The following is a 21,933-nucleotide window of genomic DNA, read 5'->3' on the forward strand; positions in this document are numbered from 1 at the left end:
GCTGTGATTTCAGTGGTCTGTGTGAGGGTTCCCCTCTCGTGGGCTGTGCCAGTTGGTGTATCAATCCCATATCCCTTCAAAATGCTTTGACTGTTGAGCCATCAACAGGCTGTATTTGAGTAATTGTGCCCTGAATGTGGTGTGCCAGCCTCCCCTTTCTTCCACCCACTCGATCTATCCTAAAAACACTATTGAACAAGTCACTATTGTAAAAGTTCATGGGCAACCATACTTCTTGGTGTATTTTCAGCATGTTTGTTTTGCTGATGCATGTCCAGTTCTCTGCTTGCTCTCCCCCTCACCCAGCCATGCCCTCAGACCGCCCCTGTGTGGGAAAGCTGGAGCAGGTAAAGGACTAGGGGGGGAGAGCCATGGCATGGGCAGGGGGTGACAGGCTCTGGCCCGCTTGGTACAACCTTCAGCCTGAGCTCCAGCTTCCCATCTCTCAACTTTGTGCCCTACTGCAGCCCAGGCTGCTTCTCTATGTTTTTAGCTGCTTTATTTCAGTGTGATGCTCACACAGGTGAGGAGCTGTCTGTGTAGGCCATGCTGCTGAATGCTGCAGCCTTTCTCTGGTATGGCAGCTCACAAGAGTTCCCTGTAGGTGAGAAGATTGGAGGGGACTTCCTCTACCCCATCCTCTGCTGAAAGGCGCCTCTGCCTTTCTGACAGATGCTTTAACCAACGCCCTCTTAACAATTCGAGTGCTGGGGTTCCACTGCCTCCCTGGGCAATCTCTTCCTGTAATTAACAGACCTGGCTCTTAATTGTTTCTGATATTTAACTGACATCTCCCATGCTTTCTATATGGCCCTTCACTCCTCCTTCCATCTCCAGAGCAGGTAAATGGTGCCTTTCCTCCTTAAGCCTGTCATTTATGTATTCAAAGATGGTTTTGCTTGCTCTTTCAAAAATGTTTTAGCAAGGTTAGTTCATACGAATGTTGTAGGACTGAAGGGTGTGCTTTATGCAACTTTTCTAGGGTCAGTTCTGCTCCTTTGAAGCCAACAGGGTTTTTTTCCTATTGAACCAGGACTGGGCCACTGTTTTAAATGCTTCTTTTGTAGGTGTTGTATCAGAACTTAAATTCAAAAATAGCTGGTGTTTCTGCCTCAACCTGTTAGTAAAAAGTGCTATTATTGAAGTGCTGAAGGTTTCAGCACATTGTGTTCTTTAATTACTCTGAGTGTATTTGAATTGTTGGAAACAGCTTTTAGTGCTAGAGGGTGATGGTATCACTGTCTTAATTCTGATGCAAGGCAGCACTGGAAAGACAAATTAATAATCCCTTTCATTTCAGTTTATTTCACAGTGAATTAGAAGCATTGCTCTTTATTAGTGGGAATTGCTTATTGCAGCAGCATTCTGTAACCATCACTGTGGCTCGGGGGACTCCAATGACTCTGGTTTGTGTAGTGTGAGTTTTGAGATACTGCATATGTTTATCACATGAGTCTTATCTACCTGTTTTACTCAGTTAAACCTGAGTGTGAGAGAGACATCAATCTGTTCACTGTCTCAGCACAGTATAGGCATTTACTGAGTGTATTGGACTCGATGATCTCAAAGGTCCCTTCCAACCATGAATATTCTGTGATTCTGAATATTCTATTTGAAAGGAAAGAGGATTGTTTCTCCTGAATCAGTTCTGCCAGAAAGCTAGCATTTCAGGAATGTGGATAAAATGCTACGCCAGTTTGGATTCGGCGATATAGATTGTTCCCCTGTGTTCCTCACTAAGCTGTGATGATTAGTGAAGGTTTTGAGCATTGGGACCAGCTGCCTATCTTGCAGATTAATATGATTTTAAACATAAAATTTTAATTTGGGGAATTAAATTTTTTCTTCCGTAAGCTTTGGGGAGCTATAAGGTTAGACTTGAATGAATATGTCTTCTGTAAAACGGGATGTCTGTTTTCCATAGCTTTCCATTTATTTTTGTAAGATAATAACACTTGCATGGCATTTCCATTTCCATAAGGGAACATTAGCCTAAAAATAAGGTCTAATATACGTGGCTTTCAAGAGCTTATTCACTTGGCATATGCAAAAGCTTAAATTTCAGTATCTGTGCAAAAGTTTAAGGTGAATGTGGGCACGTGAACACATTTTATGAGTGGAACTTGCAGCAAAGATGCATTACTGTGAAGCTGGACTTGTCAGGTGTGGGTAGATGCAAGGGTACCTGGGTACAAGAAGTGCCAGTTTGAAATGCAGGTTTTAAAGGTGTTTTTTGCCTGTGGCTTTTTCTGTTCTAACGAGTGGTTCTGAAGACTGCAGAGAAGATTTAGTTTGGGCTTTGATAACACTTGTGTGGAGCCACTTCTCCTTTTTAACTGATTAGGTAAAAATGTAGAAAACTGTACAATTAACCAGGGCAGCCTGGAGTTCTTTGGAAATGCTGACACTGGTAGGTGGTATCATCTCCTTTTGAGCTGTCGTCCTGTGGCGGGTAGAGGCGTGGTGGCAGCTCTGGTGACAGTCAGTGCAGGCGGTGGCAACTTCCTGGCACCTTCCTTGGGTAGGTGTGTGGGCACAGCGTCTGCGGCTGAAGCCCTGTACCACAACCACAACACCGGCAGCCCTTCAGATGGGCAGGTTGGAGCCAGCTGGTGCACACCATCCTGAGTGGCTGTCCCTGCCTGCGGACCTGCGGCGAGAAAGCTGTCACACCCCTGCCACCCAGCCACAGGGGCACTGCTGCCTGCCACAGTGCACACAGCAAGTCCTGCCTCCTTGTATCTGTTGGAAACACTTCTCAAGTTGGCATAAGCAATTGTTCTAGGAAAGCGTTATGGCTGATTGAGTGTGGTGAGATTTTGGTTTTCTCAGTTTAATACTTCACCCTTCTCCAGAAAGCAAAACGTGCTTGTTAGTGTTGAGGGTAAAGCCCTGGCTGTCAGGCATGGGGATGGAGGAGTTGTGAGATTCTAATTCCAGATAATGTCTCTGGAAAGCTGGAAGCAAAGGCAAATTCATTTGCCTGGAGTGAAATTTTTAAAAAGCCTTTAATTGCATTTTTAATAGTGATGTGTACTGTTAATGCTTTCATTTCCACCAGGCTGTATCATGATCCACTGCCACTAAATTTGTGGTGTTACTGTAGCATCAGTGCTGAGAACTGTATCCTCCTCTGTATCTTACCTCCTCTGCTGCTGTTCCATCGCGGGAGTGGGTCAGCTCTCACAAATATGAGCTGGTGTGGTTGTTACTGAAATGTAACAGCTCTGATGGCTTCAGTTTCACTGTCCTGCCACTCTTCCTGTAGATGTGGCACGTTTAGTGAGAGCAGATGGGGAATCCCTGCAGTGCTGCCTGTTGAGGTCCCCCTGGGATGGCTGCCTGTACAGGATCATATCTGCTCACCTTCCAAGGGGGTCCTGAGGGCACGGGCCAGGGGGCTGGGGCGAGGTGGGGTGTGGGTGCCTGTAATGGCAGATCGAGTGACGTGCTTAAAACACTGCATAAGAATCCCACTTCTCTGCTTTCCCGGTGTATATGGGAGGTGGCACATGATGGATACTCGTTTACTCTCCTGGCTTTTGCATTTGATTGGGATTTGGCCTGGAGCCTGTGTAGCTGCAAGGGCAAGGCAAAGAGGTGGTTCACCAGAAAGCAGTGACGAGTGAAAGACCACACTCTTCCTTTTTTGAAGATTTTATTTCGCAAAAGCAGCTGATTTAATGGAACAGAAAAAACCTGTGCAGTGCTTGTGGGTTTTCTGCAGTTTGCTAGTACTTGGCTCTGAAGGGGAAAATGCTGCATTGCAGAGAGGCCTTCAGGCTGTCCTTCAGGCTGGATTCCTGACCCCGTGCTTAATGACGGCTTTGGAGAATTGATGTTACACTTCCCCTGGGGTATTGACACACAGCACCCTTGGGTCCCTGGAGAGATCTTGAGCTTGCTTGCGCGTCGTGTTGTGATCTCAGGAGATTATGCTTACAGTGCCCGTAACTCAGGAGTATTGAACAGAACAGAAGTGGTCCCTCATTGGGCTCCCAGGTGTGGGTATGGTCCCTTTCTGCTGTTGCATCTCAGTTTCTGGCTATGTTGGAGATCTACTGTCAGGCCACATCTTCCTGTGGGGAGGAACCCAGCTGCATCCCTGCTGCATTGAGGAGCTGGCTTTGGGCTTTTCATGTCCATGGAAAGATCATCATGCTCCTTTCTTTCCTCTGATTTTCTGCCAGATCACTGGTTAATGCAAAGGGTTAATGCCACATGTCTTCTTCTGGCTGTTCTGTGACTCTGTTCTTCTGGTGGAGTGTAACAACCTATGGGTTGGAAATTAACTGATAATTACAAACAACCTGAACTGAGTCTGAGCTGAGAAAATGAACCTTCTTGACTCCCTGCCTTTTCTGTGAACCAGCAGCAAAACAGTTTCTGCTGGCTGCAACTGACACTTGGCAAGAAAATCTGAGCTTTCTGATTTCCTCCAAAATACTTAAAACACTTGATGACTTGCCTCCTTTGGGCTGCACAACTTCCTTCCTGACGTACTCCCTTCCTGGTGTCTTGCTGCATCTGTTGAAGTGTCTGAAATAAGTAGATTATCTGAGGTGGGTAGGAGAAGCAGCAGAATACCAGATCTTACTTGAGAGGGGTTTGGAAATGAACAGAACATGAGCTGCCTTTTCCTAAGGGTTCCCACACCCCCCAACTTGGCTAAGAAAACTCACATTGCACTGGTGCATGCAGGAGAGCCAGTTTGCTGTAGTCATTCTTGTAGCAAAACCTCCCTAGAATTCCCACCTAAATGATGTAAACTGTAATAGGTAAAAGCCAAGACTTATACTGTACCTGCAAGCCAGGCGGTGGGCATCGAAGAAGACTGTGGCCACCCGAGCATGGAGGTTCTTTGTGGTTAGTGAGCACAGAACATAACCTGCCCTGGGCTTTGGTTTCCAGATACAAACAGTAGGTATTATTGTGATAGGACCAAAGTTGGATGTTTGCAGTAACAAGTGTGTTCTGTATCTCTGACTGAGTCCACGTAGGCATCCTTGGAAAGCTCTGCCTCTTGTGATCACCAGTTTCTTCCTCACAGGGCGTGGTGTGCTGCCTGGTGTTGAACTGGCTGCTGAAAATAGATATAGAGCCATAACTGTCCCTGAACATGGATTCAAAATCCATTACTAGAGATCTCAGTAGAGAACTGGGCAAGAGGATGATGCATCTGCTGTACTGGGAGGGAAGTGCAGCTTCTGTCCTAGACAAGGCAACTCATGGGAAGATCCCTCTGCCATGGTATGGAGAGCAGGGCAATCATGTAGCAGAGACCTTGGATATTAACAGCTGGGATTCTTCAGTGGCTGGACCTTCTCCACACTTGTCTGTCCCAGATCTGAGTGTAACTGGTGGGTGAGAGGCCGTTCTGCTTCTGCTTTGCCTGCCAGACAGCTCGATAAGGTCATTGCTGGCTTTGCTAACGAATGCTGGAGCTGTCAGCTTACCCTGGGACTGCATGGGAGGGCATTCAGGATTAGTAACTCATGATAGTCTGTTACTCTGTCATGTCCTGCTGTTTAATAAACATGTGGGTTTCCTGGGAGGTGTGTCGAAGTGTTAAATGAGCTTTAAGAAGCCCACAAGATAACACAGCCCATTGATCCATGGAGAGCGGCTGTGTGGTGTGATCCATGGCAGGCTTCTTGTCCAGCAAAGCTCTGAATTCACTGAAAACTCTTGTTCAAAAATGTTTCCATGTGACTTAGTCTTTATCCCAAGAGGTTTAACTAGAGCCCTGGAATATGAATAGCAGCTGTGAGAAGGAAGAACTAGAACATTCCTTATTTAGGTAATTTCCGAATAACCTCCCAGTTCCCTAAAAATAGTGCAGGATAAAATGCTCCACCAGACTGGCGCTGAGCTGGGAAATGGGAGTTGCTGGATAATCTAAAACTCGCTCTATTGTGTCTTACTCTGACACTAATGTCAGGAAAGCGTTTCCTATTTTTAGCTTAATTTGTTGAAGTGTCTTAAGGATCCTGGATGCATAGATATCCATTATTTTGAATAGGACGTGCATACCAGCCTCCTAAATAGCAGTGAAAAGCTCCACCTTCCTCTAGATCAGCATTTAGTATATAGTTAGGGTAAAAGTCATAAATACAGATCTAAAAATGTTTAATTAATATATAACATCAAAAAAGCCCATGTTTAATTTCCTCTATGAAATTATCCAGGTAACTTATCCAGCCTGTTGTAGGCTGAATCTGTTCCAAGGTCTCTGTTTACCTGCTCTGATCTTTTCCAGTTCATTTCCCTCCCAGCACTTAAGGGAATTGCTTCCTGATGGAGGATCTTGGCGCAGCTTTGTGCAGGGCTACGCCTCCAGTGCCGTACCGTCTCATCCCCTGTCAAGTGCCATTGTATTGTTCTTTCTTGACAGCACCAGAAGTACTGCACGGTCTGGATGTTGTTTGTTCCCACTTCTAAGCATCAGGTAGCGATAACAATGCTGGAGTGAGTCTGCCTCGACGCCAGAAGCAGGGCTCAGTGGGCAAGCACTGTGCTGGGAACGCTGTTCACAAACCGGTTTACTCAGGCTGCCAGCTAAGACCTTTGTCCTCTTGCTTTTCTTGTGTACTGGGGGCAACGAGTTAATAATCTCGTATTCGGTAGGCACCAAGAGTAGCTGATAATCAGAATGCTGCAGGAAAGAAAAGAATAGCTGATCTGTGGGAGAAAAGTTTAAAGGCCAAATGTAGAAAATAAAATCTGAGTTGTTTGTGTGGCCACAACCTTTTTACACAGCTGTGCAAAGGACAAGCCATGTCTTGATGAGGTGTCACCTCAATAAGAGAAAGAAATAAGACAACCTAGGAGATGAGAAGAAGCCATGTTGGGTTTGAATGAGGTTTTGTCACAAGCTTCAGTCTCTTGTAGTGTCAGTTTGGATAAGGAAAGAAACCAAGAAAGGATCTGATGCTGTCAGCCTAGTGTTCGCTCCTGTAAGAAGTGCTTTCTAGTGGAGAAAAATGTACCTTTCTGGGTAATGCTTAGGGTTGTGCAGATTTTGGGGCTAATGTGATCTATTTAGAAGAAGAATCACGAGCAATTAACCTCATGATTCAAGCACGAGAAAATTGGGTCAGCAAATGTGGTTTGTTTTTTTGTTCTTATCCCAAATCCAAAACTCAGCTCCACACCAGCTGCTAGTGAAACCATGACAGTCAGGCATACCGCTTCCGTGCAGGTACTGATTCACTGCTCTTAATTTCTTAATTGGTATATATACACGTTGTGTTTTTAAACCAAACTTAGCCCAACAAAACCCCCATCATTTTATCATTCAAGCTGTACTTCTTCCTCACTTGAATTTGAAGATTCAACTAGTATCTAATTTGTCTCTGTTTTTCAGGAGCTTAAAACACTGCCTTTGTGTATTGTCACATATTTGGTGCCTTAGGAGGTGGTGTGAATCCGCTTTCCTTCTACATAAACCATACTTACTGATATCTTTTGCAGATTTCAAGTGTTTATTTCACTAACTGCATCTCATCCTGTTTTAGGGGAGCTTTTAAAGAACATGTCAGGGTCCTTGCAGCCAAACATGAGATCCCTTCCTGGGCAGGGCATCCGTTTCATTTGATGCCTGTGAAGTGGTGACTCTGAGCTCGCTGTGCGTATTCATCCTCTGTGCAGGAATCAAAGGCCACACTTGGGGCTGTGGAGTGGGTGGCTCTAATGCTCAAGCAACAAGAAATCTAGAGCTTCAGTTGTCAGAGAAGGGGAACCTGGGCATGGGATCGTGTAGGTGTTATATAGCTCCAGCCCCATGTAACTGCTCTGCCTGCGCTCCCTGGAACACTGTCCGCAGCTGGTCCCGCTGCTCGAGGCCACGTGAAGAAACATGTTTCGTTACAACTTGTTCCAGTGGCTCAGCTGTACTTGAGTCAGTGTAGGCTTTCCGCTTCGGCTCCTGTTGTCTACGTTCATTACATCTGAGCTGGGAAGTGTTTCTGCTCACTGTGTTTTGCTAGTCCCGTGTTTCTTTGTACAGATAAAATGTCTATGCTGGATTGCCTTCACTGAAAGATGGGGCCTTGCTCAGGTGGGACTGGTACGCTGCATGTGTTGTGTTGTTAGTGCTCATGGCAATGTGGTTTTAAGTCAATAGCAACAATTCTTTTGGCATCAAGGGATCATTCATGTGGGAAAGATGATGCTTTTTTACATGGCCTTCCTATTTTCACTTGTGTTTTGATCCTGTGTCTCTTCTTGGGGCTTCTTGTCCAGTTGTCAGGCTCTGTGACAGTACAAGTAGCACCTTCTCATCCTTGCTTGAAATCCTCTGTTTCAAAGTCACGGTAAGCTGCAGGGAATTTGGTGGCAAATTCCTTTGGCATTAAAAAATGTGGACTAGTCTCTGCCTCTGAAAGGACAGTAAGTATTGGGTGTGCAACCCCTTCACACCTGAAGAAATCTTAGACCTGTTAGGAATTGAGGAGGTAGGCTGTGAATTAAGGCAATAACTGAAGAAGAGCAACCACAAGCAGGACTCTAGATATGGGAGCTCAGACATGATCCGCCCAGTGTGGTACAGGCTGGGCTGACAGGTTGGCCTGGAGACCTTGGAGGTAAATAAAGGTCAGTGGGGTGAGGCTGCGTGGGGAGGAAGGGGCTGTCAGGTCTAATGAAGGAGATTTTATCTTGGCTTTTCTGTAAATATTTTTTCTGCCTTCCATTTACTGCCTTTTTCCCAGGCACTGCTCTGAAGAGTTCAACTTAGGACATGCCCTCTTGGGTCCGATTCAGTCACAGGCAGCCCTGGAGCAGGGGCCTAGCCCAGAGATACACAGTCTGGTGGACATGTGGTTCAAGCCACAGGCCTTGGGAATGCCTTTAACTCCTCGTAATAGGTTTTAGATCTGTATTTAGATCAGGAGCATTTTCAATATCATGTTGATACAGTCAGTTACCAAACAATGACTTTTCTTCTGAATTTCCCATGGGAGAAGTTCTAATGTCTGTGGCAGTGTTAGCTTCCCCTGTACCTGCCTGCTCAACCCCTCTCATCCCTGAGAACAGGCTGCTCCTGCTCAGCCCCAGCCCCGTGCACCAGCTCCTGGAGCAGCAGTCGCTGTGCATGAGCTGGGGGGGAGCAGAAGCTGAGGAAGCCCCTCAGGGGGAAGGATGGGCGAGAGGCAGTGCAGGAGATGAAGCTGTAGCAGTTTTGCCAAACTGGGAGTCTGATGTGACGTTACAACTGGCAGTAAGTGACAGTATATTTACCTCCTATCAGTCCTGGCAGTCTTTCCTGCAATAGAAAAGCTGTAACAATAATGGGTCACAAGATGAGAGTGGATTTGAAGGGCACCGCTAAAATCTTAGGTCAGAAGTTTTCTGGGGTAAAATTCCTGGGTGGTATGTGTATGCTCCCCATGTGCTCTCAGTGAAGGCAAATAAACTCGGTGGTGTTTATCTGTTCACAAATACAAATGCTGTTGAGAAACACTGAAGGAACCTAGAGCCTGTGTTGTCAGAGAAGGGAAGCCTGGGCAAGGCATCATGTAGGTATATTTAAAGAAAGATGAAGTAGCATCCTTTCTACTGTCAGAGATGCAGGTTGGAAGGCATCTCTGCCTGTCTCTGTTGGAGCATGCTGGGACTTTTATTAAAAAGCTTTCATCTTGAACACAGTGGTAGAAGTGAGGAAAGCTGTTACCCTTTGCAGTTCTCTGGTTCATCAGTACATAGCTGTGGGCAGGAGGTGACAGCCCTTCTGCCATTTCCCACTGTTTCCAGGTAAGGACTCCTATGCAGTTACAAATGCATGGTGCGAGTCCTCCAGCATCCCACATCATCACTCTGCTATAGGCGACGAAGGAGTGAGAGACTCTTGGAAGTCTCCCAAAGTACTGGATGCTGGAGGAGAGTTTCTGAGGTGTAACCCATCAGGGTCACAGAACTCTCTTTGTTCAAAGCAAGTAATTTTGAAATTTTCCGCACTCTGTCTTACTTGGGCTCTTTTTTTTCATACCTCAGATGAACTGTGTTATGGTGGAGTAAAATAAAGGTAAAATCAGTGATAGACATGATACAATCCTCCTTTAAAATAAGAAAAAGAGGGAGAAAAAAGGCTTTGGAAGCATGAGAGGAGGGGGGGGGGAAAAAAGAGCAACTTCCTATAGTTTAAAAAAACCAACTCTCAAACAAAGTGCCAAACAGCGTCAGCCCTGCCCTCTAGTGCTGCCAGCAAGTAAGTGGTTCCCAGCAACGTTTTTCAAGGCTGTGCTTAGCTGGTTATTTTTCAAGGGATATTAGAGTGTGGGGGTTTTGGTGTTTGTTTGTATAGGGTGGTGGTGGTGTTTATAGTGTTTTCATGGGGTTTTGCTGCAAGACAACCAAAATCAACCTCAAGCTTTGGTGAATGATGGGCTTCTTTAAAAAAACGGAAACACCTTGAGCACCTAAGATGATCATTATGATAGAAATTTAAATAAGCTGGGGTAGAGTAAGAGTATTTATGTGATTTATGATTAACTGAATCTTCCCCTCCACAGTATCGAAGGCGAGTACGTTCCCGTGGCAGGCGATGAGGTCACCTACAAGATGTGCACCATCCCACCGAAGAACGAGAAGCTTCAGGCGGTGGAGGTGGTGATTACCCATCTAGCTCCTGGAACCAAGCACGAGACCTGGTCAGGGCACGTCGTCAGCTCCTGAGGTGTCCCGGAGGGAGCGCGGCCGCTGCCTGCATGGTCACTGCTCAACAACTGGCTGCAGGGGACCTGTCCTAAGAATATCCTAAGTATTGTGCGGGAGGAAATACTGCATTGTCAATAAAGCAGAAGTAGGCCAAAATTACCATTTTTACTGCTGGCCTCAAAAAAAAGAAAAAAAGAAAAAAAAAGGCAATTCAGATGCTAACGAAAAAAATCTATCGTAATGTGTTTACAACAAACATATTTTAAAGAGCCCTAGTTTGTGTGCTTGGTGGAGGGGGGAGGTTTGGTTTTTCTTTTCTCTTGTAAACTGATTCCAGGAGATGCCCAGGGGAACTGGGGAGAGGTTTGAAGGAGAGCTCTTCCAGCACAGACGGCCGTAGCAGAGGCACCACGACGCCGAGGCCCTGGAGGTGTGTGAGCACCAGGTTCCCTTGAGCTGCCCTTCTGTAGGGGTCGGGGTACACTTGCTGCTGGTAATGGGGCCTGAGGGCCTTGGCTTGGGAGGGAGGGGTGTTCATTGCTGCCATTTGCTTCCTCACAAACAGAGCAGCTGCCGCAGGGTGGAAAATATCCATCTGGTGGTTACGCTCCGACAGCCAGGGCTGGGTGCCCTTCGGGTGCACGGTTGGCAAACGGCACGTCTGCGTATGTCTGGGACAGTGTGGTTTTAGAGCTTGGATTGTTTGTGAATTTACTTAGGTGCCTTGATGGTTGATTAGCAACAGATTTTATAGGCCAGTATTAACAAAAAACACAAAACAAAACAAAAAATCCCCCGAAATTTTAAAAATTTGCTTCAAGGTAAGTGGTAGAAAGCTGCAGAGTAGTGGATACTTCATAGCCTCTGACTGTGTCTGAATTTAGACAAAGCTGAAGATAGATAACTTTCTTGACTGCGTGTAGTTGCACGTGTGCCATGGTATTTCACTGGGCAGGCAGGATAACTGCGTCTGAAGAGCAAGTTCTGTGCTGTTCAGATGACCGTGTATAAAGCACCGTGCGAGTTAGTTAATAGGCTCAGCTGTCTCGGTCGAGTAGATTCTGCAGCTGTTTCTCTGGAAAACTTGCTTGGTAGGATGTGATATGGTCACCCATGCCCTGACTCTTCCTGCAAGACTTCGTGTAGTTGTAGTGCAACTAAATTCGTTCTGTTCTGTTTGTCTTCCACGTCTTTTTTCAAATGAAGTATTTGTCTCTATTATGTTCTTAACAGTGGATTTTTAATGACTTTGCAAATAAAAAATAATTAAAAAAAAAAGCTGGGACGATACTCTTCTGTTAGTTGTGTGGAACAGCGTGACTTCAGTTGCCTCTCTGCAGCTTTAACAACAGGCACTCGCTGCCATGAAATGTCTTAAGGCTCTTTTACAGCAGAGTATGTGTCCCAGGTGTGACCTGGGGAGCACAGAGGACAGTACCTGCTGCAATGGCTTGTTTTGCCTCAGCTGTACCTCTATTACAACGTAGTGTATGATCACAATCAGCCTGTAGTGGGATTTTGTTTGTTTTTATTAGCCCTAAGACTTAGTAGTTGTGGTTTTAACACTGTCCAGCTTGTTTGAGTATCACACGCTGCTTCCTTTACAATAAAGGTGACCATTATAGTGCTTTAACATATGTCTTCAGTCTGCTCTCTGCGCAGGTGGTGTTGAAGATGATTAGCAGCAACGAGGAGGATGCAGGTGCCTGCATGTGCACACGTGTATGATGATACATAAGTGTTTTAAAAAGCATCGTAATATCAACTGTTGGGCATTACCAGAACAATTAGGGAGTAATTTAGCAAGTTTTCTAGCTGCTTAACATGGATGTGTATAATATATATTACTACTTCTGTAAATACATTGATTTTCGTTATATAATTCATTTTTTTCAGCTCATGCTATAGAAAGTAAGATGGAAGTGAGGGAGTAGGCACTGTGGGCTGCTTTGCTTTCTGCCTTTTCTCCCCTCAGTTAGAGACAGAATGTTTGCCTCTCATCTGTTGGCATGAGAGGCAGAAGACACTTAGCTGTCAGCAGTGGCTGTGCAAGGCTGAGTAGTGAGCTTTTGAGATCTGAACCCACGCAAGCACGTGCACACCGATGGACATATTTGAGGCTGAAAACAAATCTGGGCTGGGTCCTGCACAGGATGTTTTGCACAGGTAACGTTCTGCAAATACAGGAAAACACCCATGCAGTACAGCAACCAAATAATCAGATACATCACATATCTGTACACAAAGCAGCAGCTGTGAACATCTGGCCATCCTTAAAGAGCTCCTGCAGCACAGATGGTTCTGGTCCAAAATCAGCTCCCATTAAAGTGGTTCAGACTGAATTAGGCACATGAGGGGTTTTATTTAGAAGGCTAGATCTGATGCATGAGGGCATCACAGCTCCTCCTCCTTTTTTGTAAGCCCTTTTGGGCATTTTGGTTTGTACACAAAGACTGTATTCTTCCCTTTTTTACGAAGTATCACATAAACTTGGAATTGGAAAGATTCGAGTAAATAATTTATGACAGGCAGCATGCAACAGGTCTGCTTTACTTATTTTATTTGCCAAAATGACAACTTAAAAAAGTGATTTTTCATGATAAAATGAGAATTTATTCTCCTGTACTAAATTAAACTGTTCCTACACAATATTACTTTCCTAATGCCAGATGAGAAAAGTAATATTAACAGTTATGCTGATTGTCATGCTTCAACTTGAATTTTAATAGAAACATAGTTTACATCATTTTTCTTAGTACTGAAATTTCATCTACCCTTAACCTCCTCCCAGGAAATCAGAGGTGTAATTAGTGACAGAAATACATTTTGCTACTATGCTCAAGTTGTTTTGATTAATTTTTTATAATTTGTTTATTTTTTAGATTTAAAAACAGTCTGCAAAAAGTGTAGGTACCGTGAACCGTACTGTGCATTGGCACCACAACCGTACCGAGGAGGTAACTTTAGCACCAGTTGGTCCAGCCTTTCCAGTGGTGGTGTTGGTGGTGGACTCAACACACCGTGTGACCGTGCACTGGAACATGTGTGAGGTCGGGGGCTTCTGGCTCAGTTCTACCCTCCCACCCCCAGAAAGAAATAAAACCCATCTCTCTTACTCATCTTCCAGTTTTTAAACAAGGAAATCCCAACTGTCTTATAATTCATGTCTTTATGGCATAAAGTAGTATTTTACAAAAACGTCCTGAAATGTTCATCTTTTAAATAGCAGCTTCCCTTCTGTAATGACTGACCAATGACAAAAAACAACACAGAGTGAAGGGAGATGTTTTGAGTTACTAAGCTGTCTTAACCGTTTTGTAAGTGTGAATTCTGAAAGTCTCCTATTTAAAAAATAGCTCTTCACAGATTCTTCTTGTATCCTCTGGGGATGTGACGCTGTGGCCTTCTGTTCTGGAGTCTGTGAAAATTTCATAGTCGTTCCCTCCCTGAAAACAGAAGAGGTAAAAAGGAGAAGAGGATTTAATGTTATTTAGTTTCATGTCTCGGGGCGGAAAAAGGGACACATGAAGGAAATTATGAAAAGAAGGGAGATGACATATTCATGGCTGAGATACCTTCCAGAAAGCCAGGAAACTGCAAACCAGCATTTTGAGATTTTGCATGATGTGTTTATGGCACACCTGGGCTGAAACTTCTGCTGAACACCACAAACATGGGCATGAGAACTTCTGCCCAGCACGTTAGAATTGGTAATGAAAGAGCAGAGCTCTCGGTGTTAAGTTCAGCCATGTTCAGTTTGGTACAGCAACCCAGTGCTGACTTCCTAAAATTGCTGACTTGCTAATACTAAGATGTAAAGCTTGTTACACAACACTGTACCAGCACATGGTATTTGTGACTTATGTGCATTATCCGCTTCCCTCCAACTTGGTTTCCTTTGCTTTTAGGTCAATCATTAAGACCATTGATGCTTAACTGTTTGCAGCAGTGTTCTAGCCTGGCCTAGCTACTGCTCTGATGTGATGTTTGTAACTGGTTTCTAATCACAGGAGAGGGGTGACAAGATCCTTTCCCAGCTGGCTCGGGGAACAAAGGCACTGCCACCTGCACGAGCAGAGATCCCCGAAACCCACAGCTTCATGCACTACAGGAAGCAGCACCTGATTTTTGTATGTCATTTGCCACACTGCTCCCCAGTCAGTCAGCACAACTCCTGCTGTTTCGAAACTCTGAAAACGCTGCACTGCCAATAACAGGGTTTAAAATCAACCGTCTCTAAGCTCTGTGCCAGAGGGACAAGAGATTACTTTTGCAGCTGGTGTCAAAGGGGAAATCCCCCTTTCATTTAAAGCTTGGCTTTGTCTTATAAAACTTGGCCTTCTGTAAAACTGTAAAGTTCTTTGCAACTTAGTTTTCTAAGAACTTACAGTTTTATAACTATAAGTCTTTCCTTTTAACACTTAGCCTGACACTGTCCCTTGGCCATGTTCAGACAGCCTGAATTTCACCCAAGTCCTTGTGTTGCTGTTGCCCTTGCTGGCTCTGCTCAGGGTTTTCAAAAGCCCCTCAATCACCCTGCAAAGCGGTTTAGCTCCTTCCAATGAGTAGGGATGGGGATTATATATAATTTCAGTTCCTCAGTGTGGAGACAGACAGAGAGGTTAGCAGAGGAACAATATTAAATTCAATAGAAAATAAATATGTTTAATAATCACCAGCCAACAAGCAGCATCTATCTAATCTGGAATAACAAACAGGATAATGAGTTCTATGTGGCCATGTCACCAAGGTTTTTAACATAATTACAGAAGTTGAATTTAGAAAATATATTCCACTATTGAGCCTGTCAAGAGCACTGTGTTCACTTCAGGAAACACAGAAAAAGTCTGCTCAGGGCTACCTCCCAGCTGGCCAGTACTGCACTGCCAGCTAAACATGGACACCTTCACATTTATATGCTGACTTCAGTTCTTGTTGGGCATAAGGCAACTGGTTAGAACCTCCAGGGCTTGTGGTATACAACAGAAGCTCTGAAATGTATTTACAAAACTATATACTCACTGGCATAGTCTTGTCTCCAAAGAAATGAATAGTCTTGTATCCATCATTGGCAACGATTCCTAAGCAGTACCGCTTATCCCAGCCATCCGGGAACACATCGAAGCTTATCTGGCCTCCTAGGACAGACATGAGCCAAGCAAACTTTGGTTTATTGTAAGAACACATCTCTGAGGGGAGCGTAAGTGAGGAAAAGCTAAACTGGGTAAGATTTGTGGTAGAGTGGGCTTTGAAGAAGTCACAGAAATGTTATGAAACCCTGGAGATAAGTCTTCCAAGTACAGCTAGTGTTTAATAGGGTATCAGTTACTACAGCGGTGATTTTCAGATTATTATTTACCCATTAAACAAACATGAAAGTCTTAGCATGTTCCCAAACAGACTGCTCTCAAACAGAACATTTTTTTTTTAATTACATTTAATTTTTTTACTTTTAGAAAGAAACTACGTGAACGAATGCAGCCATTGGTGTATGTACAGCCATAAAGTCTTATGCAAAAGACTTTCTAAAGCTTTCAGAATAGAAGAAAGGAGGAAATCAGCCTTTGTTACAAAGCCTAACAGGACAACAACTATTCCAGTTCCAAATCCTTGGACTTTACCAATACATAAAAGCAAGATTCCCAGTTGAAGCACATCTCAAAAAGGTATTTACAGTGCACTTTAGGAGAGCTATATTGCCGTTCATTTCTGCCTTAGTGTTTCAATACCACAGCTCTAATGGCAACCACACTTCTTTATAATTCTGAAAAATAATAATGTGTGAGAAGGAGAAAAAGAAAAAAAGCATGGAAAATTATTATCCCTCTTATTATCACTTTTCTCTTTAAGCTTGCACCTGCTTTTGCATTTTCTTTCTTCTTCTTCCTTCCACACAATGCAGCTACAGAACTGAAGAACCGGGAGCTACCAGAACAGTTCTGATGTAGTATTTCTGATCAGAGTTGATTTGCAGAAACAACTCTGACTAATCAGAAGTATGTAATACCTTTCAAAATGAGCACAATCAGTCACACAACTGACATTAAAAGACAATGGACTGATGACAAGCAATGAAATTCTCTTTGTTGATGGATTTCAATTAAAATGTACCAAATGAAAGCCTAAGAGGAAAAAGAACCTTAGTCTCACATGCAATGCCTGCAGCTACCCGAGAGATAACTGTCACACAAATGCAATAGGGTATGTCACACCCATAAGAGGATTTGATTTAAGTGATATTTAAATTAAACATGATACCTATAGAAAATGTGAGGCCTTTTCCTGCAAATTCTCTTCGTAAATCAGCTACAAATTTCTCTCGTATATGTTCCTTCTGTTAAAAACAAAAAAAAAACAAACCAAAATCAGTTACATGCTGTGTTAATTCATCAACAAAAAGATCACCCTCAAAACCACCCTGAAAATATTCAAAGGTCCAAGTACCAGGACTAGTGTGCTATAGCTGTATTTTTTTATTACTTAAAGCACACTGAGAATATTTCTACTTTAATCTGTTACCAACTTGTAAAAAAAAAAAAAAAAAAAAAAGAGCAAAACTCCATACAGATGCTGTGGTATTTGCTTTTCTAGTTGAAAATCTTAGAATACTAAGGAAGCGCATGCTTCAACTCCCACTAGAATTAAGTTTTAGAAAGGGGGAGACTGAGGCATAGGAAGAGTCTCAAAACTGGTACTAATCTGATACTCCAAAAAGTGTATTTCCAGAATGCCTTGGGCTTAGATATCTTTCAGCAGCCATTAACCCAGTCGCAGGCAAAAGCTGCTTTCAAGGAATTAGATTTCAGTTTGTGTATCAGGTCAGAAACAGTTGTTACTGTGTAGCAGGGAACAGAACTGACAGCATGGCTCGGATTCATTTCAGCCTGCACCTTAGCTGTGCACAAAGGAAAATAAATGGTGAATAGTTTGCCCTCAGCTTTTAAATTCTGCTTTAAAGAGTTGACAAGAAAAGTAATAGTTTTATTGATTTGAATGGCTATAGGCTGGCGTGCTAAGAAGCACTCCTGGTAAGTATGGTTTTATCTATGACAGTTTTTCAGGAACCCTGTGTGTAGGGGTAGGATGTTCCTTACTCCAGATACAGGCTTAAAAGAAACGTGAGCCAAACCCACCCCTTCTGCAAGTAATCATTGTTAACTGTTGCAACAAAAAAATACAGTGATTTTCCTAAAGTTTGAACTAAGAAGTTAGTTAAGCCACACAGAAAGGATTAAAATGAAAAAAAAATGCACAAAGTATAAAAGCTTTTTAAAAATCATAACCTGGCCATAACTGCCTCTTCCAGAAGAGTTGGATATTTTTCAAGAGTTGTAACTCACTTTATCAAGTTCATAGAACTCAACTCGTTCTTCCTGGCTGCAGCTTCTTCCAATGGGGGACACATTTAGCATCCCATTTCGGAACTCAATAAAAGTGCCCCTGAAAAAGAATTAACAAAACGGAAAATAAATAAAAAGTTGCTCAAAATACTGAATATCACAAAGAACTTTTGTTTAATTCTGAAGACAATGGGAATCAGATGTCTCCTTCAGCCTCTCACTGTACACATGAAAAACAACACGTAGGAACCAATGCCTCTGGCATCAAGGAGTTTTTGACTCTTATTTGAACCCGGCAACCTCAACATCACCCTTACTGACTTTTAAAAGTATGATTTGGTTTTAAAAGTATGATTTGGTTTTAAAAGTATGATTTGGTTTTAAAAGTATGATTTGGTTTTAAAAGTATGATTTGGTTTTAAAAGTATGATTTGGTTTTAAAAGTATGATTTGGTTTTAAAAGTATGATTTGGTTTTAAAAGTATGATTTGGTTTTAAAAGTATGATTTGGTTTTAAAAGTACCACTGGAGCATCCTGACAACCCACTTCTCAGACCCTGGCAGGCCAGTCTGTCAGCTTTGGGGTGAAGCAACAAGATTTAGAGCAATCTTGGCAGTGTTTCCAGCTGGTCTCACACACGGTTTGTATTCATGTCTGGAGCAGCTGCACCCTCACGTGTCACACAGAACTGATCTACTGCACACTCTGGAAAACATTATGCTGCTGAACTCCAAACACGTCAAGGAAATATTCCTACTTCCTTCCCTCTTGAATAAAAATGCTCAATCAGTATTTCAAATCCTGTGCTCCAGCTGGGGCCGTCTCTTTGTACGCGTGGATTGAGCTCTGTTTCACGTACACAGTGTTCCTAAACCACAAACTATTCCTTTCTTGCTGAGCAAAGAGCTTTCCATACTGATGCTCAACGCTGTGACATGGAGAATGTGGTGCCATGAGAGGTGTGTATGGACATACCTTTTCTTTGGCAGCTTGATCTTTGCAATATAACTCAGGCAGTAGTTGATTAGATCTTGAAGTATGTCCTCGCCCAGGTGACCCTGAATGTTCTAACAAAATAAATACCATTCAACCAAAGGTCCAGAATTTGAGATTCTAAAAACCAAGTCAAATGGAAAACGCAGCCCTTGGATAATCAGGCACAGTTAACAGAACACAAAGAAACATGCCTTCAATAACTAACTTTCAGCTGATGAGCTAACAGCTCTCATTTTTCTTTTTGTTTGTTTTTTTTTAAACCATGATACCAAACTCTCATTTAATATGCTCCCTTCTAGTACCTGCTTTAGAAGGAAACAGTATGGGCCAAAGACAGCAGACCTAAAGAAAAAGTTGCAGTTAGCATCTGCTGAAGGCAAGTGAGAAGAAACAGAGACTGTTACTGCAACAAACTGGAAGCTGCTGCTCACGTCAGCCATTTCAGCCAGGATTTCTTTCAAATTTTTAAATCTCCATTACTTATATTGAACCACTGAAGGTGATGAGGGTATCCAGAATAATTTGAATGTTTATATTAATTTAGAGTATTACCTTTTAGCTTATGCAGCATATCAGAACGTGCACTGTGAATTAATACTACAAAGCAGCTCCAAGAGATCTACCAGAAGCCTTCTGAACCCTAGGGCCCAATGGACATCAGCTATGAAATGCCATGTTCCATAGGACCTCCTGGGCCTGGCCACATTTCCTGAGGCTGAGCTGAGGGAAAGGCTGTTCCAGGACTTTCACTCTTCTTATTCCAGCAGACCCTCCAGACTCCAAAAACTTTTGGTTTGGGGAACACCCCAAAAGCTCCAAGAGATCTACCAGAAGCCTTCTGAACCCTAGGGCCCAATGGACATCAGCTATGAAATGCCATGTTCCATAGGACCTCCTGGGCCTGGCCACATTTCCTGAGGCTGAGCTGAGGGAAAGGCTGTTCCAGGACTTTCACTCTTCTTATTCCAGCAGACCCTCCAGACTCCAAAAACTTTTGGTTTGGGGAACACCCAAACCAAAATAAAGCTTAAGCTGAAGATTGTCATTACATGAATCGGAGCAACAAATGAGTGATCTGTTGCAGAAGTAACACAGGAAAATAGCGGGAATTTTGCCCTTAGTTAGAAGGGTGATTATACAGGACTTCACTGTAGTAACAAAGCAAAATCCTGCCTAGAAAATGTCTCTTTTACATTACTGGAAATTTCCCACTTACCTGCTTGCTCAAGAATTTCCCATCTTTGTACGCTACAAGACCGTTTTCTGGAAAAACGTAGTCAAATTTTTCAACCACTACAACCAAAAAAAAAAAAAGGGCAGTGATTTATAATTTCCCTTATATTTTTAACACAGAATTATCTAACTTATTAAACAGGTCAGAATACAGTCAACGTTCCATCACAAAGCATGAAAGATTCAGCAGCGTAACATGGAGCACAAGATCAAACCTACTCTCACTTCTCTCCACACACCTCAAACCACATGAAGCCTTTCAGCTCAGTTACCTCTATTTTTGCTTAAAGGCTCTTCCTCTGCTGAAAGTATATCCCTTTGCATTAAACATAAGGACGTGACCAAACCCCTCAAATGTTACAAATACCTGGCACACAGCCCAGCAAATCAAATACTACAACACAGCAAATCAAATACTACTATTCTAGGTTCATTTTCTCAATTCTACTAATCTGCAGGAATTGGCCCAGAGTTGTGAGACTCTCACTGCAACGCAGAGATGTTATGGCTCACTGGAGACTGCCTGTCAGCCAAACAAATCCCGAGCTACCTGAGCCTTACAGAAGGCCATCGGTGGCATTGACTCAGTAAATCCCAGTAAAGGCAGACTTTTATACAGAAAAGGAAATGCCTCTCAAAAGGCTAAAGCAAGAATCCATCTCTGCACCGTAACCCCTTAGTTAGCAGAATCGGATCCTTCAGGGGTGAGCATCCGAGCAGGCTGCACGTGTACGTCACCTGTCACAGAGCTGGGGTGTCACTGCTCTAACTGTCCCTTAGTAAGACACCGAGACACCTGCAAAACCCCAACACGGGCTGCAGCTTCTCAACCAAACCAGGGAAACACTCCAAAGCAGGGGAGGCAGGGAGTGACCGGGGTTTAACCTGCGTTTAACCCCTGCAGCCCCCTCGCAGGCTTGTTGTGTTCCGGGTTCCCCAGTTCCAGAAGGACAGGGAACTGCTGGAGAGGGGACAGCAGAGGACCACAAAGATGATGAGGGACCTGGAGCATCTCTCTCATGAGGAGAAGCTGAGGAACTTGGGTCTTTTTAGTCCCGAAGAGAAGGCTGAGGGGGGATCTGAGCAACACCTGTAAACACTTAAAGGAGGGGTGCCAAGAGGATGGGGCCTCAGCCCCTCCCTACCGTCATCGCCCAGCTGCTCCTGGATCTTCTCGAAGTCGGAGCCGCCCACGACGCCCACCCGCACCTTCCTCCGGAGCTGCTGCAGGAAGGCGGCCATCTCCGCCGTGATCCTCTGCGCCCGACAGAGAGGCCAGTCAGCACCCGCTCCGGGAGAACGGCAGCCCCGCTCCGCGCCGGCCGCCCGGCCCAGCAGCGCCGGGCACGGCGTTAACGCGAAAGAAGGGACGGGTTTTTCCCCTTAAATGCCCATCGCGCACCGCGGGAGCGGTTGCGGAACCCGATGGGCCCGTCCCTGAGGCCCCGCGTCCCCTCCGGGCCGGCGGCACCAGTTACCCCCCGGCCCGCGGAAAGACGCGCCCCATCCCCTCAGCCCCCCGTCCCGTCCCCGGTACCGGCCTGCCGCGGGGCGGTGAGGGTGCCGTCCACGTCGAAGAGGCAGAGCACGGCGGCCGGCGGCGCAGCCATGGCGGCGGCCCGGGACGGGGCACCCTCAGCCGCGCGCTGCCGCCGCGGGGGACGCCGGGAAGCGGCGCGTGACGCCTCTTCCGCCCCGCCCCGCCCC

At 44.4% G+C, this 21,933-nt stretch overlaps 2 protein-coding genes across 3 annotated transcripts in view; one reads left to right on the forward strand and one right to left on the reverse strand.

Annotated features, from left to right (window-relative positions):
- The window catches only part of CARHSP1 (calcium regulated heat stable protein 1), a 35,859-nt gene extending 23,918 nt beyond the window's left edge, over window positions 1-11,941 (forward strand). For both annotated transcript variants that reach the window (XM_014936586.1, XM_014936588.1), the window contains exon 4: window positions 10,512-11,941. In XM_014936586.1, coding sequence (XP_014792072.1) covers window positions 10,512-10,674 — 163 coding nt within the window. In that variant the 3' untranslated portion in view covers window positions 10,675-11,941. The remainder of the gene's footprint in view (window positions 1-10,511) is intronic.
- A 1,258-nt stretch (window positions 11,942-13,199) lies between these two features.
- Window positions 13,200-21,878, reverse strand: PMM2 (phosphomannomutase 2). Its single transcript, XM_014936585.1, has 8 exons — window positions 21,768-21,878; window positions 21,372-21,483; window positions 20,210-20,286; window positions 18,973-19,064; window positions 17,997-18,096; window positions 16,915-16,990; window positions 15,679-15,794; window positions 13,200-14,102 (listed from the first exon to the last, which is right to left on the reverse strand). The coding sequence occupies exons 1-8, from the start codon at window positions 21,834-21,836 to the stop codon at window positions 13,998-14,000; spliced, it is 747 nt and encodes a 248-aa protein (XP_014792071.1). The 5' UTR covers window positions 21,837-21,878; the 3' UTR covers window positions 13,200-13,997.
- Window positions 21,879-21,933: the final 55 nt, after the last annotated feature.

The sequence above is a fragment of the Calidris pugnax genome, unplaced genomic scaffold (genome assembly GCF_001431845.1).
Source record: "Calidris pugnax isolate Ruff unplaced genomic scaffold, ASM143184v1 scaffold17, whole genome shotgun sequence".
NCBI lineage: Eukaryota > Metazoa > Chordata > Aves > Charadriiformes > Scolopacidae > Calidris > Calidris pugnax.

Bases quoted from the DNA above. Each gene is read 5' to 3' on its own strand.
- PMM2 (XM_014936585.1), bottom strand. From the start codon at position 21,836: ATGGCTGCGCCGCCGGCCGCCGTGCTCTGCCTCTTCGACGTGGACGGC. The intron at 20,287-21,371 runs GTAGGGAGGGGC...TTTTGGTTGTAG, and splicing joins GGAGCAGCTGGGCGATGACG to TGGTTGAAAAATTTGACTAC. The intron at 18,097-18,972 runs GTATGTCCATAC...ATTCTTTTTCAG, and splicing joins ATCAAGCTGCCAAAGAAAAG to GGGCACTTTTATTGAGTTCC.